This window comes from Rattus norvegicus, chromosome 5 (genome assembly GCF_036323735.1).
Source record: "Rattus norvegicus strain BN/NHsdMcwi chromosome 5, GRCr8, whole genome shotgun sequence".
NCBI classification, from domain to species: domain Eukaryota; kingdom Metazoa; phylum Chordata; class Mammalia; order Rodentia; family Muridae; genus Rattus; species Rattus norvegicus.
Window position 1 is genome coordinate 102,434,311 of NC_086023.1, and position 18,874 is coordinate 102,453,184.

The following is an 18,874-nucleotide window of genomic DNA, read 5'->3' on the forward strand; positions in this document are numbered from 1 at the left end:
AAAATGTGCCTGAATAAAGGACTTGTGATAACCACTAATCAGGAGGCAGGGGACTTCAAGGTCACTCTCCAGACACTTGGACTGGAAGAAAGTCGAAGAGAAGTACCCTTGGCTAAATTCTCCTTCTGTCACGTGACTCTTGTCATACCGGGTTAAGGGTACCACCCCTTTACCACTATGCAAAGTGAGTGGAAACTAATGACTTGTCCCCATAGCATATATCAAGAAACCCACTGCACTGAATACAGTTAGGGGACTTGATATTCAGCTAGCCTTAAATCAGAGGATGAAAACTGTCCTATGTTATGAATTAAATCGTGAGACAAGATGAATAACCTTTAATTTGATTAATCTTAAATCTAATCCCACTCATATTTAAAAATAGAAATGTCTTAAGCTTGAAAACATAACTTACATATAAAGTGTTATCTTTGGAAACTTTTGGTCTTTCCTTTTATTTCTGTTTCACTTTATTAAAGACTATTCTGGTTGCTAAGAAACACTTGCTTTCAAAATTAATGAAATCTCCTCAAACATTTCAGGTTTCTCTTCCAGCACCACTTATAGCAATATTTCTCGATGTTTTTCAGTAACATCTATTAAACGTGCTGAAAGACTACAAGTATGAGACCTGTGGTTCCTACCACATTAACCATATCCCAGGGCTCTGTTGCTAGGAAGGCCTTGGAATAGGTGAGCACAACATCAAGTTTCCACTTATTTCACTTATAAATGTTCTTACGTAGGAAAAGTCCAGATAAAAGTGCAACTGAGAAACAATTAAGAGTCAATGTGTCAGCTAGAATAACAGTAACAATTTCTTGAACGTATAGGGTGCCTTGACTGTTTTGAATCCCTACCCATGTCCTAAGCCTGGCCTAGCCACTCACATCTGTAAACACTGGCAAGACATTGTGGTACAGGAAGCCATGACTCACCTATGCTTATGCCCGTATTCCTTTTCTCAAAGCCTGCAGAGGGCAGTGTGTTTTCTAGGTAGCCAAACTGGGGATGAGAAACCAAAATGAATTCCAAGTCATCCGGAGCAGTGTCCCAGTCAGTGGCAGTCAAGTGATGAGTCGTAAGGGCTGCCGAGAAGCCTTCGTCCACCGTGAGCGTCCTACCTGCACACAAAAATCAACAGTCTCAGCCAGTGTGATAGTTCAGTGGGTAAAGGCGCTCGCTGTCAGGCCCCATGAGCTGAGTTCAATCCCTAGAACCAATGTAGGGTAGGAGGAGAGAACCAGTTTCTGCTCTCAGATCCACATGTGCACAGTGGCTCACAAGACAAGCGAGTCAAATGTAACAAAATTTAAAAACACACACTTGTGTCTTAGCCTGGACTCTTGCATCAAAAGAGCAAGAACTGAAGGGCGTGGCTGCAACCCCAACCAGAGCAAATATGCAAAAATCCTACAGGCAAACTTGCTTCCCTGGGAGATGCTCGTTTTCTCGAGCATAAATTCTCCTTGCAGTGAAAACATTCAGGGGAGATGAGTGCAATTCAATTGGACGTATGGAATTGTATACTTTTCCCGTATACAAGCCAGCCGGATGATAATGGAAAGACGGCAGCAGTGCTGAACACTCCGCCACAGCCCTCCAGTCATTCTCAAGGAACTCTGATTTCCCTTGTGTCTCTATAGCAGTGACAGATGAAAACAAGAATTGCCAAACTGTTTTAATGATAGGCCACTAAATGTGGTTTATGTACTCCTCAAGATCAGCCGTTACCTCTGTTTGTCAGAGCGCTAATTGCCTGAGAGCGATTATGAATTGCTCATAACGAACATCTTTTCATGCCTTGGTGCTTAATTACTCTGCTGGGATAATGCTTCCTTTCCAGAACATTGCTTGGGAGATACTTTGCAAATTACAACAAGAACATTCATACATATGCTTATGTTTTTCTGTGAGACAGAACATATACATAATGCCCATGAAGAGATGACTTTCTGAAAAGCACGTAAGGTTAAACGTATATAAATGGTCTCTGTGGTAAACGCATTCTGTTCTAATAGAAATTATTATGGGTAAAATAAATTATTCTCTCTCCAGCAGGAAAATGATATTTCCCCATGTGAAATAATCCGGTATATTTGAGGGTCTCAATGTCCTTGTTGTAGCATGCACACACAAAGACGCATGGACTGTTGTAATCTCTCTCTATATGGAAATACGTAAGTTTTCACGCAGGTACATTCTTCGGTGCTGTGATATTTCATTACAGACTTGGGGTTTACTACATATTTCTGTTGAGATGATTACTGGATGACAACTGCTTTCGGTAGCTTTCTAATCTAAGCTAAGAGAATTATTTCCTGAGTCTTGGGTATGACCCTAAGACAATTATACGCTAGAAACAACACAATCACCTATTATAATTGAAGGTGGCTGATTGTCGACTGGATGCACCGTGATGTTGAGCTGGTATGTGGGGAAGGACTTATGAAGAGGAACAGATGAATCGGGTCCATTGTAGCAACAGCCATTCACCAAAGGGTCAGCTTCACCATCCGAAACCACCAATACAACAGTGTCAAAACAAGATTCGAGGCCAATCTCGCCACCTGGAAAACATAACTGCTGAGTGCTGACTTCCGGAGATAGAGAGCAACATGAACAACTCCCCTCGCACCTTCTCTGCAGGCACTGCACGGAAGGGAAAGGAATTTAGGGGGATAAAAATATGAAACTCAATTTTATCACTATAAAATCAAATAGAGTCAGGAAAATAATACAACAATGCCTATCCATCTGTCACCTCCTGTGAAATCCCTGTCAGCCATGGACTATGTGGAGGAACAAAGCAGGGCTAACAAGGGTCTGACAGTTCACAAATGAACAAGGGGGAGGCACAGAGCTTGACTGGGGATGATTTCATTCTTTCCTCTTAATCCTCTGATGCTAAGAACAACCTCCAGGAAAGGCAGAAGGTGCCTGTATCCCCTTGATAATTACCTCTCCATGTGTGTTTTAACCCCCAGAAATGAGTAAGCACCAACCACACAGCAGTCCTGAGACACAGGACGCTGGATAAGTGTGAAGAAAAGTACTCCACATCTTGATCTTTTCCTTCAATGTTTCCTTGATTACACATTAGCCAATCTTGTATCAGCAAACAGGACAGTCAATGTTCTTCAGGCAACAGAAAAGCTCTGAATGTGTGCTCTTGGCAGTCCTTAAAATGCCAAGTGAGAAACAATTCTGGGACCTCTTAAGAAAAGGGGAGGAGAGAGGAGGGCAGAGGAGGAGAAAGAGGAGGGCAGAAGATGGAGGGGAGAAAAGGGGAGGAAAAAACTCCAAGTTGAAGTTTATAGAGTTCAATAGAAACCATTAGCTTGATAGCTGCTGGTAGAGGGAGAGTCTGTTTTCTTTAAGAGTGTGACCCCTGGGAGGTGGAAGAGGGTCCAGGTCAGGTGCCACATCCAGGAGTATTTGGCAACATAAATTTGACTTGATGGATTTAGATAGATAGATGGATGGATGGATGGATGGATGGATAGATAGATAGATAGATAGATAGATAGATAGATAGATAGATAGACAGACAGACAGATGACATAGATGCTTGATACATACTCACACAGGAGTAGATAGATACCTAGATACATCTTAGATAGAGATAGGTGGGTAGAGAGGTAGGGTCTAGGAGAAGGTGAGGAGAGGAGGTAACTATGCTTCCAATACACTGTATGAGATTTTGAAAGAATCAATTAAAATATTATTCAAAAAAGAAAGCATTATCCTTCAAATTTGGCAGGAATAATAAATGAGGAATAAAATGAGACCTCTTAACTGTTCATACTGATGATAAAAACGAAGTTGATTTAAAACATTTATCTATTCAAACATTTGTTCAGGTCTTACCATGAGATAATTAGTCCTCTGGGCATTACAACAGAGAAAATGCAGGCATTTTGCACCTCTGAAAGGCGTGTTTTAAAAAATGCTTAATGTCAAAAGACCTACTGTGAGCTGTTTACCGTGTAAGGAGAGAAAAACAAAGGCAATGTGTTCAAAGGACCACAGATGTATACCTCCATTAGGTTGAGCCTTTCAGAATTGCTCCTGTTCAAACATTTTAACCCACTAAATGACGATTTCATGCACAGGGAGAGATTTTTGTACCCACACAGGACACATCTGCAGACTCAACCAACCACACATTTAAAATACTTGAAAAAAGTTTATCTGTACTGAATATGTAGATTTTCTTATCCTTTTTCCCTAAGCAAAGGAATACCACAATTTGACTCAGAGTTGTAAGTGACGCAAAGATTATCGAAAGAATGTGGGGCTTTTCGTAGGTTATAGGGCAATTCAAGACCATTTTCTGGAAGGGATTTGAGTTAATTTGGTATGTAGGGTTCCTGAGACCCACCCTCTAAGTACACCAAGTGATGACTCTATTTCAGTTGGATACTCGACAAGGTTTTATGGTTGGGAAAAAAGATACAAGTGCCAGAGGGCAGCGCCCTGGAAAATTGCATGTGCCAGAGCATGCCAAGTCCTTCTCATACGTTTGCTGGCTTTGTGCTATGCCCTGAAGAAAGAGTAAGCCTGCCAGGCAAATACCTGGGAGGTAAAAGTGGGGTGTGCAGGGCGGGAAGTCAGATAAAGAAACACTGGAAAAACATCCCGAAAAAAAACCCGAGAATTTAGTGGAGAAGGCAAGCATAGCACTCAGTAACTGATTTCTCCATATATGCACAGACTTTACTTAGAGAAAGCAGCCAGTCATTAAGAAAGTCCCTTCAAATGGAATATAATCTAAGAACACAACTTAAGAACTTCTTCATTCTTATTTACTATAGGACTAGAAACTAGAAATCTCAGCAAAAGAAGCCATGCAATAGAAAGAAAAGGCATCAAAAAGGAAAAGGAAAACATTAAATTATTCCCACCTATTGATATCATAGCAGACTCTATCAAACATTGTTAGAATGTATACATGAGTTCAGTAAATTAGACAAAAACAATACCAGTACACACACACACACAGAGAGAAAGAGAGAGAGAGAGAGAGAGAGAGAGAGAGAGAGAGAGAGAGAGAGAGGAGAGAGAGAATTTTTTCTTTCCTTTTCTTTTTAAAGTAGCATTTCTAAAGACAAATAGTAAACATGGTAAAAAGAAAATTAAGGAAGCAACCGCCCTCATGATACATTAAACAATAATTACAGAAGCAAAAGAACTCTGCAGCAAAATTATAAAACACTGGTGAAAGAAATGACAAGAATACAAAAACTGAAAGACAGCCCGTGCTTACACTGCCCAAAATAATGGAGAAGCTCAACCCAATTCCCACTGGAAATGTACAATTTTATTAATCGTCATGAAAATGCTAGTCAATACCACAGGGAGTTATCATCTTATTGAACATCTGTCATCATAAGGACAATGAATAACAGATGCAGAGAGACATAGTAAACACTGTTAGATGGAATGTACAGTAATAGAGGCTTTACGAGAAATGTGCAGATTACATATGATCCAACAATCCGACTCTTCATTGGATACCCATAGGAGATGAAATTTTTACACCAAAAAAGATACCTATATCCTCATGTTCATTGCGGTATTAATCATGATAGTCAAAATGTGTGATCACTCCAGATACCCTTCAATGGATGCAGAAATAAAGAAAATGTGGTATGTTTATGCTATGCCAGTCACAGCAACGTGGTTAGATCTTAAAAACACTATGTTAAGTGAAACAAGCCAGATGTGGGAAGCAATAACTCAGGAGTACATGAAGAAATTGTGGAGAGTATCCAGAGAAGGGGAGGAAAAGGAAGTGAAGAGATAATTTTACAGCCAGAGGAGTGTTTTAGGGCAGGAGTGCAGAAAATGAGAGAAGGGGCCTTTATGGAAGAGGGTAAGTGAACAGAATCAATGCATGACTATAATACAAATCACAACATTGCCATCTTCCCTTTCTTCAATCCAAACCTGCCTCTAGACATCCCCTCTTGCTCTCTTTCAAATTCATGGCTTCTTCTTCCATTGTGTGTGTGTGTGTGTGTTCCTAAATACATAAATACAATCTGCTCATCTCTACAGTATTACTTGTACTCATATGTTCTCAAGGATGACCATTTTAGTATTGGATAACCAATTGGTGTACTCTTCCCTGGAAAAGACCATTTCTCACACTCTCAGCATTCCTTAGTTCTCTAGTGATTTGTCTAGGATTAAGGTTGCCCTTGTCTAAGGTTGAGGCCACATGAGCCTTCTCCCTTCCAAGTTAGCTTGTCTACAGGAATTATCTTTGTTCAGGTCAAGTTTATGTAACCATGTGGATGAGACTTCATCATAGGTGTAGCTTCTCTAACATTCCACAGCAGACTTTCCGTTCTTTGTTATAATCTTTTTTTTTTTTGGTTCTTTTTTTCGGAGCTGGGGACCGAACCCAGGGCCTTGCGCTTCCTAGGTAAGCGCTCTACCACTGAGCTAAATCCCCAGCCCCCTTTGTTATAATCTTTCAGACTCCTTTTCCACCATGATCCCTGAGCCTTATGTGCCAGAGTTGAGCTGTAGATGTAGTTGGGACTGGGCTCCACAACTCTGCACTTCTATTGCTTGCAGTTTTCTGTAGTTGTCTCTACCTACAGCAAAGAGAAGTTTCCTTAATGAGGGGCAAGGACATTCGTACGTGGACATAAGCACAAATGTTTAGATTGCTGTCAGGGATTGCACTGGTTTATTGAAGTAGTGGTTGCAGGTTCTCCTCCAAGATTCAGGGCTTCACTGGTCGTAGGTAGTTAGCTCGGTCTCCAGTCCCAGGCATGATTTCCCTGTTGTTAAGAGGGTCTTGAGTCCAATTAGAGAGCTGTTGGTTACCACCAAGGTATGTGTGCCACTACTGCACCCTATGGTTATCATGCCATATTGGTCATTATTCTGGTTTACAGGTGTCATCGCTGGGTAGAACTATTGTTTACTTCCCTCCTTTAGAAGCTTGCATGGTACCTTCTTGGTGGGTACCATAAAAGACAGTCCTCTAGGAGGAGGCTTTAAAGTAAGAGCCAGTTCAGGTCCTATGTTTGAAGTACATGGTGTCTTCAGCCATAGAGATTTTCCTTCTACCTGTGAGGGTGAACAGTTCCCTATAGACATGCCTACATGCCAACCCAATATAGATAATTTCTCACTGAGGCTCTTTTCCAGGTGATTTTTAAGTTGTGTCAAGTTGACAGTTAAAAGTAATCAGTACAGGTGATAAAATTAATCAAAACACTGAAGCAAGGCTTGGAAGAGATGTCCCTAAGGCATCAGATCTTTAATGCCAGGATTCTTGATATCGATCTGAATTGAACAGTACTAAATGAGTACCAGTGGAGCCAAGAAGTGACATTTGAGGAACTGTAACATCAAAACATCCTTGGAATCTAGTGTTCTTTCTAATCTAATCTAAGAAATCTATGTGAAATGATTTCTCTCAGTGTCCTTCTAGCTTTATTATGTAACAGTTCCTTATATGGAATCGACCTAGAAGAGATTCGGATGTCTGTAAACCTGCCTGTTAGTATTTGGAAAGCTGTGTAAGAGATCATGGTTCATCCTACTATGATTTACCTTGCTTTGTGAACCTGCTAAAGATATTGCAATTATTCAATAAACAACAACTATTGGTCTTGAATCCCTTTTCTGTAAGAATATGTGAGACCTACACTGGGGGAGGGGAGTACATAAGCTTGAGGCTGGTCTGGGTTACATATCAAGTTTGTCTACATTTGTGATGGTTTATATATGCTCGGCCTAGGGAGTGGCACTATTAGATGGTGTGGCCTTGTTGGAGGAAGTGTATCACTGTGAGTGCAGACTTTAAAACCCTCATTCTAGCTGCCTGGAAGCCAGTCTTCTGCCAGCAGCCTTCAGATGAAGATGTAGAACTCTCAGCTCCTCCCGCACCATGCCTGCCTAGATGCTGCCATGCTCCTGCCTTGATGATACTGGACTGATCTCTGAACCTGTAAGCCAGCCTCAACTAAACGTTGTTTTTATAAGAGTTGCCTTGGTCATGGCGTGTTTGTTCACAGCAGTAAAACTGTAACTAAGACACCATGTCCTAAAAATCTGAGTGAGGCTGAATTCAATGATATGAGGGGACTACTATCATTGGTGGAAGAAACTTAAGACAGCATAACATTCAGGCTCTAGCATGATCTGTACTGACTGTCTTTATCCAGGTTTACAGTGAGAATTAGGAGCAAAAGGAAGAGGAGGAAGATGTGAAATGTGTGGTTCATCAAGGAATAGAATGTGCTTAAACCATGGACAAAGCAAGTTTCAGCAAATGGCTGCTGTTCTAAAAGGTAGCCACATACTTTAATGAAGAAATATGGGGTGTGACTGGATGACATTACATTTCAGGAAACAATAAAGCCTCATGGATGGAAGGATAGAGACCATAAAACTGCATGCTCATTCCAAAGCCTTGTGTGGGGTTTTGTTTTTTTGTTTGTTTGTGTTTATTTGTTTAAAGAGAGAACCATGGGAGTGCCATGAATGCAGGAACAGGACTGCCTAGGAAGACATTTCCCAAGATTCTGCCACACAGACACTTGGAGTCTGCTCTCATCATGGTCCAAGACCACCACCAGGCTATTTAAGATGGCAGCCAATCTTGGCTTTGTCTATGTGGTGCTGGTTTTACTGGCACACACAGTTCAAGAGTAAAGAGAGCATGGAGGCATACACTACAATTTTAAAGAAAAGCCTGCGAGACACGTTTTCCAGTTTGAGGCAGTGTTTGGGAGTCAATGGAACCTTTTGAGGGGGAAGCTGGCTGGGAGAAGTAGATAAGTGACTATAGGCTTTTGGAGGTGACAGCTCAGACCCTGGCTGCAGGCTTGTTCTTTGCTTCTTGAGCTGTCATGTGAAGAGACTCTGCTTCAAGTCCCTGCCACCAAATGAGAGTCTCTGCCATGCCTTTGTGGCTGTGAATGGGTGAAAACCCTCAGAAATCAATGCACAAAATGCCTTCCTTCCCATCAACTGCTTTTGTCAGGTAATTGTCACAGTGACTCCATGGTAAGTAATACAGTGTCCCAATCAATCAGCCTTTCCATGCCCTCTTACTTCCTCCCCAGAATTAAAGAGAGCATAAACAGGAAAACTGTGATAGTGTGTGATTAACTCCAGCAAGAGGAAATACATGATACCATTTCTGGCAAATGTTACTAACTTAGATCTAAGTAGATGTCTTCAGGTTTCAGTGGCTGTGATAAACACTATGACCAAAAGCAACTTGAGGAAGAAAGGGTTTGTTTCTATTACCATCCCATATAACAGCTCATCATCAAAAGGAATCGAGGCAATAACAAACATCTCAGGAACCTAGAGGCAGGGGCAGATGCAGAGGCCATGGAGGGATGCTGCTACTGGCTTGCTCCTCAGTCTGCTTTCACATAGAACCCAGGACCACAAGCCCAGAGGTGACACTGCCAACATCAATCAGTAATTAAGAAAATTCTCCACAGGCTTGCATACAGGCTGATCTTATGGAGGCATTTTCTCAATATAGGGTCCCTCTTCCCAAACGACTCTAGCTTGTATCAAAATGACACAGAATTAAGCAGGAAAGAATATGTGCAAAGAAGGACAATATGAAGTGTCACTAAGCCATGGTCATCCTTCCATGTGGAAGGGTCCTTCTACCTATAATATTAGTTAACAGTCCTTCTGCACAGCCTAGACTGTAACTCCACCATGGCCCATGGGACTCAGTGTTGTGCCTTGCAAATACCAGATGCTGAGTTAATATTTTCTTTCCTTTTTTGCTTTTTTATTGTTGTTGTTGTCCTTTTTGTTTTTGTTTTTGTTTTTCAAGACAGTGTTTCTCTGGGTAACATCCCTTGATGTCTTGGAACTCACTTTGTAAACCGGCGCCTGGCCTTGAACTCACAAAGATCTACTTCCTTCTGCCTCCCAAGTGCTGGATTAAAGGCATGCACTACCACCCCCAGCTTAGAGTATTTTCTTTAATTGAACATTTCACATGGTGGGAAGAAATATCAACTGAGAAACAATACATTTGATAACATCAATGGGAACCCAGTCTTACAAACATGCATTTGTGTCCTGGCTGTCATGAACCATCACAAGACATCATCTTGCTTTCAAGGAACTTAGAAAGGAGACTAATTACTTCTAGGGAGTTGGCTGGTGGTCATTAGACTTCTAAAAGTAATGATGTCATAGCTTTAGGTGGCTTGCTCTGGTAATATCAACATGATTTAGAAATCTGTAAGTAAAATAGCCAAATTCTTCTAGTTGACTTGAAAGGGACTTGGGGTGGGGGTGGGAACATTTAGAACAGTGGATCAGGTGTAACTGCTCTTTCTACACTTCTGAAATTCACTACAATAATCAGGTCAGAAGTACTTCTATCCATAGTGACCGTGCTTACTGTGGTGCAGGCTGCAATCTGCTTTATCTTTCATTGCAAAAAAAGTGTTAAGATTGTAATATTACATGACAAGGAGTTAAGACTTGAATGCCTTCACTAATCATAGGTTGTCACTTACCTGTATGTTTGTATGCCACAGCTCCTGAGATGACATCTCCCTGAGAGAACCTGTCCACACGGAGTCCAGCTTTTCTCACTACTCCATGCCGAGGTTCTCGGGTAATCAGAAATAGCAGTTCTGAGTCATTGCTGTCTGCATCAGTAGCGAAAATGTATTCAGGGGTGATGGTCACCTCTCCACCCTCTGAGCAGTGCATCATGGGAATGAGGTCAGCCTTTAGAACAGGTGGCTCATCATTCACAGGGAATACCTAAGCAGGAACAAAAGATTACATTTTCAAGAAAAAGAAAGAAGTGACAAATGTCCCTGCCGGTAAACCATAGCTCACAGTCACAGTGACAGCCATTTTTCATCTTCTGGACACATGAACAATAGCCATGGAACTTGGCCAAAGTGGCCTGCGCCTTTCCTTTTTTACTTCCTTCACTGGGTGAGGGATGCTGCACATTAAAGACATCTCAGGAGGGAATGAGAGTCTGTGGCTGAAGCTGGGAACTTGGAGAACCCATTATTTTCAGAAGACAAAGCAGAAATGCGATATAAAGCCCTTCTCACTCAACACACAGCCTCTTTCACTAAATCCACACACACTCCAGAAGAATTCTGGGCCTGGTGGCCTGATGGATGTACATCCACGGTATAAAAGTTATTTTTATGTTAAATCACTTGGTGATTAAAGCTTTCTGCCACCTTCAGTTTCTGGCCACCTACAGATTTTTTCCTTGGGTCCACAGTAAGCCACAGCCTCATGTCAAACACCTTGAGTGACAGATTACATTCCATGACCATTCAATCAGCTCCATTTTTCTCTCACATTCATGAAGAAGAAGCTTCAAGTAGAAAGGAAAGCAAAGCAACATGGGATTGTATTGGGTTGTGGGTTTTTAAAGAATATGTGAAAATCATAAAATGTACATCTGTGAGATGGGAACAGAGGAAATCTTCCTTGGAGTTAATAGCCACCATCTGATGCAGGTTGCAAGAGTTTCTGTTTGGTTGTTTGGTTGTTTGGTTGGTTGGTTGGTTGGTTGGTTGGTTGGTTGGTTGGTTGGTTGATTGTTTGGTTGGCTGATTGATTTAATTTTATGGCTGTCTGGCTGGTTGTTTTCTTGGTTGGTTTGGTCAAATCTGGCCTTTGAGCCTGTGTACCCTTTCAGCCCTATACAACCTTTCACATACTTCAGCCAAAGTGATAAAACCAAGTTGTTGGTCTGCAGAATCCTTCCCTGCCCCCTCTGCTCCCCACCCCTACCCCAGGCATCTCCTAGAAGTCTCCAGTGTTACTGCTGTGGCTGCTTTCACCACCCTGCCCCATTTTCACCAGAGCATACACTCCTCACTATCTCCTATGGCCTCTGCCTCACCCCTTGAGCCTGCCCTGTACATTCTGTCTCCCTCCCTTTGTGCAATTAATTTCTGCCTCGGATCCCACGAGTGTTTTTCAGGGACAGCTTCCCGATCACTCAGGTTAATTAAGAAGCCTCAATTACTTATGCTCCTGTTCATAAAACATATATACATTTTAATCAATTATCTTTGCGATGATCCAGTTAGTAGCTGTCAGCATCTGTGGTCTGTATCTTCAATAGGAACCTCATTTGTCTTGTTCATAATTGTTCTACAAGCATCTATCTAAGACCCCACATATATTACATTAGGTGCTTATTAAATGTTTGTTGAATAAACAAATGAGTTGCATACTTGCTATGCATTCAAAGGGTAATGACTGTAAGGCAGGTAGCCAGAGCACCATGAAGATGCTTTCCTATCAAGGGTACAGGGATGAGTGCCTAGTGTCTCAACTTGGTTACTTCATCAAAGGTTTAAAAATGTAATTGTCTGCTTTCCTTTTGGCCTATGAAGAAAAATAGTTTATCTTTGTTCATGCCTTCTGGGAGAACCCATTGAAGACTTGCATCATTCTCTCTTGACTGTAAGAAATGTTATAGATTCATTTCCATGGATGATAACTGTAAATGGTCATTGTGACAAAAATAAAAGAAATCACAAGCAACACTGTGATTCAGAAACCATGCCCTTTAAAATGTAGAAATAATCAGTTTCCCTTACCAAGATGCATATCGACATACACAATCGGATGGTCGTCTATATGACAGACAATAGGCAGGATCAGGGTCTTTCCTTAAGAAAAGTAAAAGGATCTGGGAAGCTTTCTTTGTGTGTAGAATTTTCCAGAAAGAAAACATTCCCCCTGGAGGCTGAAAATGGCCTCCTACCTCTTAGAGACATCATAGGCTGTTGTGGGGACTGAGGAGAAAGTGAGAGACAGCTTACATAGCACCTGCCACAGAAGGCAGTCAAGACCAGCCAAGTCGAGTTCGTAAACCATTCATAACTCTGAACCAGCAGTTCTGGAGTCCAATGTACCAACTTAAGAGAGCTAATTCCTCCCCTGGATACTTTTTTAAATAATGTATATAGATATTAACATTATTAATGGCAAGCTATAATACATCTTACAAATGCATAGCAATTTTAAATCACTAAAAATCTAGGCCATATTCAAACAGGAAGAGATGGCAGGTAGCACTATGAGAATACTCGGTGGTCCTTCAGGGAACATCTGTTTCTTGATCAACAACTATGAACACTTGCAAATCATACACACATTGCTCATGCAAGTCAGTCACCCACTTGGGAGAGAATCATCAAAGTTCTTGGAAGTTCTTTGAGCATGCCTCCACTTTGTCAGCAGACTTTCTTTGTCAAAGGAAAGGAGGAAATGACTTCAAACAGACCACACACCTGACTTGTGGTATAAATATTCTTAATGGAGACCCACATGCATGGCTTCTTTCAAAGAAGAGAATCCCAGTGGTTCTAAACAGTCTTCCCAACTGCTAAGTAAGCTTGGGTGTCATAGTTCAAAGACATTAGACATTTTTTGTATACGGAATTGACCACTTTTTAAATTAAGTATCTGGACTTAAGCTTAGAATGAGTCCAACTTTAGATAAACCGGGGTAGAAGTAGGGAGAGAGAAAACAAATATGTCTGTTTCACTAATATAATCTTTGCCTCTATTGCCTGGCTGCAGACACACACAGGTGTAGCTGGCAACCTTTTACTTTGGAGTCTGTGCACTTTAAGTTGTTTTGAGATCCTGAGAGGTTCCCAGAATAGAGACTTTACATTCAAATGACTGGGAGGAAAAACCTACCTCAATGTAGAGAACAAATCCTGCAGAATTTGTGCCGTCTGTGACCTCCAAGAATATCTCATCCTGAAGAACCTCAGATCCATCATGTTGATACCTGCAGGGAGAGTATGGAAGGCTCTCTCAAAAATGCATGGGTGTAAACAGAGCCATGCAACACAAACACCCTTCCATAACCATGGCCGTGGCTTCGGTAAATAAATATGTATATAGAGGTAAGAAAAGAAGCAAATTTAAAACTCTCAATGCAAAGATATATAACCACTCAATATCACTAAACATAAAATTGCTCTACTGGGGGAAACATTGTGCATACATTGGTAATTTGTCCCCAAATCACAAAAAAATCTTTTGGATGCTGGAAAAAGAGCTTAACTGTTAAAACCCTGAACTGTTCTTATAGAAGACCTGAGGTCAGTGAGTAGCAGCTCACTACTACCACTCCAGCTCCAGGGGTGCTCTGATGTCTTTAGCCTCCATTGGTGCCTGGATTCACATGAACATATCCACATATTAGCATATGTATGCACATGCATGTACAATAACACAGAAACACCCATGATTAAAAATAATCTTGAAAATAAATTTTAGACAGCAGTCTTCCAATGACCTCTGACTGCAGTGTTTGGCCTGGGATCTTTGTAACACTGAAGAACACTAAGTGGAGGCAGGGGGACTCCAAGATGAAGGGGAACACTTTAAGGACTCCATGATCCCTCTACTGCCCAACTTGCTTCCTGTGCCCTAGAGCTGCCCATTCCTCTCTGCAGCCTTGCTCTATGAATTAGGTATAGACTTCCTCCACCATATCCCATGTTCCATTTATAAACCTTTTATATCAGCTGTTAGAGTCTCTCCTCTCCTCAGGTTTACAACACCTTTATTTGGTACAATCTGAGCCTCATCTTCCTCTTAATTCTTATAATTCCAGGCTTTTCAAATACTCTGTAGCCCACTACAATGATGCAATGTTAATTGTAAGTAACTCTTGAATTTAATTAGACCATTGATTTGTTCATAATAACAATGGAGTTATGCCCTAGGAATTGAAAACAATATAGTATATTGAACCTGCATGATACTCTTATATGAACAAAAGGGGGCTGTATCTTATTCAAAATGGGTCACAAATAAAGTGGTGATGGATTTGATTCCAGTGACAGGGGAGGCCTACACCATCACACCCTTGTCTATCATACACACTACATTCTCTGATCTGTTTTTACATGCCTCTTATTGCTTTTGTCAGAAATTGTCATGAATTATAATGTACCAATCTATTTTACAACGCTGTCTTCCCTAAAACAGCTAACTGTATCTGAGAAGGCACACGTAAAGCATGACAGTAGAGACAACCTCGCTCCTCAATACTAGCAAATGCCTCTGCATCTTTGTGCTCAGTTCTTCCACCCTGTGAACAGAATGGTGTACCTTGTCAGACTCAATGACTAAACTTAAGTGAATTTACAAGATACCTGCAATTCTCTAGGAAAGTGATTATACACAGAATTCTAGCAAAAACTTCTATTTTCATCCTAGCACTGCCTAAACACATCTTTTCTAATGTGTAGGGAGGAGCTGAGATCTCAAAATCTAAACTATAAACAAAACAGGAAAATCCTAATGGGAATAAGTGAGTAGTGAGAGACGTCTTGAAGAATTGTAAGTCTATGATATAACTGGGCCACCGAATTTATGAGATCTTAGATGAAGCTTTCAGTCCCTAGAGAACTTCCTGGCTCTACACCAAACATTTGTTGAGAAATACTTCCTCCCACATGTCACTAAGAAAGGTGAGATGTCCATTTGTCTGAGTTGGTAAGTGAAGTGATAGCCTGTCTAGCTGGCTGTTACTTTTAAGTAGTTTGCATTGACGTTACACTTGATGTCGTGAAAAAGAGTTCTTCCAACTGTTTTACGTAGAGGAAGCGAAGCTTTCAAATTGGAGCTACCGTGAGACCATGAGGCAGAGTTTCTCCATCTCCAGTTCTCAGAGACCTGAGTCCTGCTTCACAGCCTACCCACCGGCAGGCTTATTTTCTTGCCTGCAAACTATGCCCAGTAGAATGAAATAAAAGCTGACACTTAAACATCAATGGACAAAGCTAGTTGCCCCTCCCAACTACACACACACACACACACACACACACACACACACACACACGTGCACATTTCTCCCTCCCTCTTTTCTTATCAGACTGGCATTGAACTCACAATCTTCCTGGCTCAGTATCCCAAGCATTGGGATTAAAAGTATAGGCTACCATATCTAGCAGATCAATAGTGTTCTAGCCCTGAGATTCCAAGATTATGAAATTGCCTTTGCTTAGAGCCAACTTCAATTAGCTGCACAGATTATTTTAGTCTCTACAGAGTTTTGATATGTGCCATTGTAGCAAAATTAATATTCATGACAATTAATTTTATTGCACAAATATTCATAAACTCATTCCCTCTGCTATAGTAAGCCAGAGAGAGAAAGAAAAAAATGTCTGGTGGAAAATGCATTTTTCTTTTTACTTCTTTGGTTTTCAATTGACCCTTAACAATATGAAATGGCATATTGTTCTAGAAAGAATTAGGCAGGCTTCTTTCCCTTCACTGTGTTTCACAGTTGAACCAGATATAAATCATAGAAGGGGAACACAAAAATCTTCTAACCTAACTTTTAAGGTATGGAGGTCTCGCCAAGAAAATGTGCCTCTTGGGTTTAGAGGAAATCCATCCAGCTCTACCCCGCCATGCAGGGGCATCTCCTGAAGAGAGAGGCAGATGCTGTCCAGTGGGGTGTCCACATCAGAAACCAAAATGTGCTCTGTGCTGATGGTGCATTGGCCACCCTCAGCCACTCTCAGGGTGTTGGTGAATACCTAGAAAGAAGGAAGGAGACACTCAAGACCTTGTTCCATGAGGTGTCCCTGAACACAGAGTTCATCAGACCCCTAGAAAGCATCCGGTACCATCTTCTAGGGTCAATTAACTTAAGAGTGGTTCTAAAGAGATTCAATCACAGCTAAATAATTTGTCTAAAATAATTTTAATTGACTTTCTAACTCCAAGTATTGATACATACAAAGACGCCAAGATCGATCCCTCATTTGAAAGGGCATATGCTTCAAGCGTCCCAGAGTCTCTGTAACAGAATCAGCAGAGTGCAGGGCAATGACGAACTGAGAGAGTAACTCCATCCTCTGTTCACTCAACCGTTGCCATGTGCCCATGAAAGAAAGAATCCACCTCTTTTTAACCCTAAAAATCCATTAGGACTTGGGAAATTGGTGAAGACTCCATTGTATGTTTTGCATTAAGAACAGGGAAACTGAAGGCAGGAAAGTTACACCCGTGGGAAATAGATTTATTCCAATTCCAGACTTAAATAGCAAAAGTTGCAAGGGCTTTAAATTTTTAAAAACCCCAGTCTTCACCCAACAACTCAGTCATAAGCACAAAAGAAGTTAAATAAAGCAACTTGGTGTATTTTACTAGCAGGCTAAGAGTGGGCAAGATGTAGAGTTTATTTAACAAAGCAGTTTCCAAAATTGATCTTACTTAGGAAGAAAAAGGTAACAGACAGAGTTAGGATTTCAAGTGGTCTCTGAGGGTTCCTCCCACAAAGCCTGTGGTGAGCACACCACCAATGCCAGGGCACTGTGGTTTTACAGAAAGAATCTTCTTTTTCGGCAAGATAAAGCCATAGCTTCCACCCCAGTATGTGTCCTCACCTGATGATCAATGGGGCACAGCACAAAAGAATGTCCAACAAGCTTGTGCCATTTATACATGTCTCCGGGGAAGCATGCTGGGTCACATAACTAGGACTCTGGGTAGGCTGTGGTCATCTTAGATTCCTCAGTAAACTACCACCAGCAATGAAAACCAAAAGAACAATTGACTTCTCTCCCCATCACCAGCCTGACAGTCCTCCTTAAGTGATGTGCTCTGATTTCACCATGCCTACAACTTCACTATAAGTAGAAGAAAGAAACAGAACCCTTCTCCAGAGGGAATTTGCACCAAGGAATGCACACCAGCCCTGGCATCAAGTTAGTGTACAAAATAAAGACTATTTCATAAAATATACTTTACTACATACAATCACTTCAAACTATTTCTTTTAGAGTAAGTTCAAACATTAAAAAGCCTGCAGCTTCATAAGGAGTACTTAGGAGGCTCCAGGCTAGCACGGTGTCAACATGCCCTAATGATCACCATTCAACTCAATTTCATGTGTGGAAGTAGTGATTCAATTTCTAATATTCTTGGCTCTTTGAAACACTATTTCATTTATCCTTCTCCTATAAACAAAAGAGAAGTCAATATCTACCATAGCCCTAAGACCTCCATCTTTTTTCAAATGAAGGTAACTCTTCAATCTCCCTCATAATTTCCTCATAAAGATCATATTTCTTTGAGACTGGACTTTTTTGCATAAAAGATTTGTCAGCAAGGGTTGTAGGAAAAGCTCTGGTTTGGTTCAGGATCTAAAATTTGTATACGGAAAATGGGGTCTAACTGAAATCTAACCAAGTTCATTCCATAGCTGGGCTGACTTATTTTCAACACAAGTATTAGGCCAAGTCCCTAGCAGGCAAGGAGTCCCAGATGGAGTTCGTGTAGAGGTCTTAGCTGCAGCTCATCAGTGCTTCTCCAACTACAGGTTGCAAGGCTGCCATCTTGGGAGATTGGGCTGCTTTCACAAGTGAGTGTGGTGCCTTGGTGGGGACTCTGCAAATGGACAGTATGACTTGCCTTGCAACTGTGGTACCTGTGGGCTCGGTGCTAGTAGAGCTCGATGACCCCAAGTCAGCCTTATTGGGAAACCTCCTGACTCTTCAAGGTTTGCAACTTAACAAGTCGATTAAGTACCTTCCTTTGGGCCTTCCAGGAAGAAGTCTGTTGGCAAAGCAATGCTGAGCGACCAGGAAAGAGAGCATCAGGGCTGGCTATATTCTCATAGGTAGATACCCAGAGAATTCACCTTTTTCCTTGGGAATAAAGCTGGGATGTCCTAGAGCCTCCTGGTCTATAACAAGTGGAGGCTAATATTCCTTTGTCTTTCCAGCTTTAAGGGAAAAATTCCAATAATAGTCACACTAATAATGTAGAGCAGTCTGAAGGGGCAGGGGGGCATTCCAGAAAAAAAAACTCCCAAAGTGAAACA

General features: G+C 41.3%; 1 protein-coding gene across 2 annotated transcripts in view; it reads right to left on the bottom strand.

The window, feature by feature from the left end:
* Frem1 (Fras1 related extracellular matrix 1) overlaps window positions 1-18,874 on the bottom strand; it is a 148,264-nt gene that overhangs the window by 67,110 nt on the left and 62,280 nt on the right. For both annotated transcript variants that reach the window (NM_001411535.1, XM_039109508.2), the window contains exons 14-18: window positions 16,375-16,583; window positions 13,717-13,810; window positions 10,533-10,785; window positions 2,376-2,570; window positions 939-1,124 (exon numbers count right to left, since the gene is read on the bottom strand). In NM_001411535.1, coding sequence (NP_001398464.1) covers window positions 939-1,124; window positions 2,376-2,570; window positions 10,533-10,785; window positions 13,717-13,810; window positions 16,375-16,583 — 937 coding nt within the window. The remainder of the gene's footprint in view (window positions 1-938; window positions 1,125-2,375; window positions 2,571-10,532; window positions 10,786-13,716; window positions 13,811-16,374; window positions 16,584-18,874) is intronic.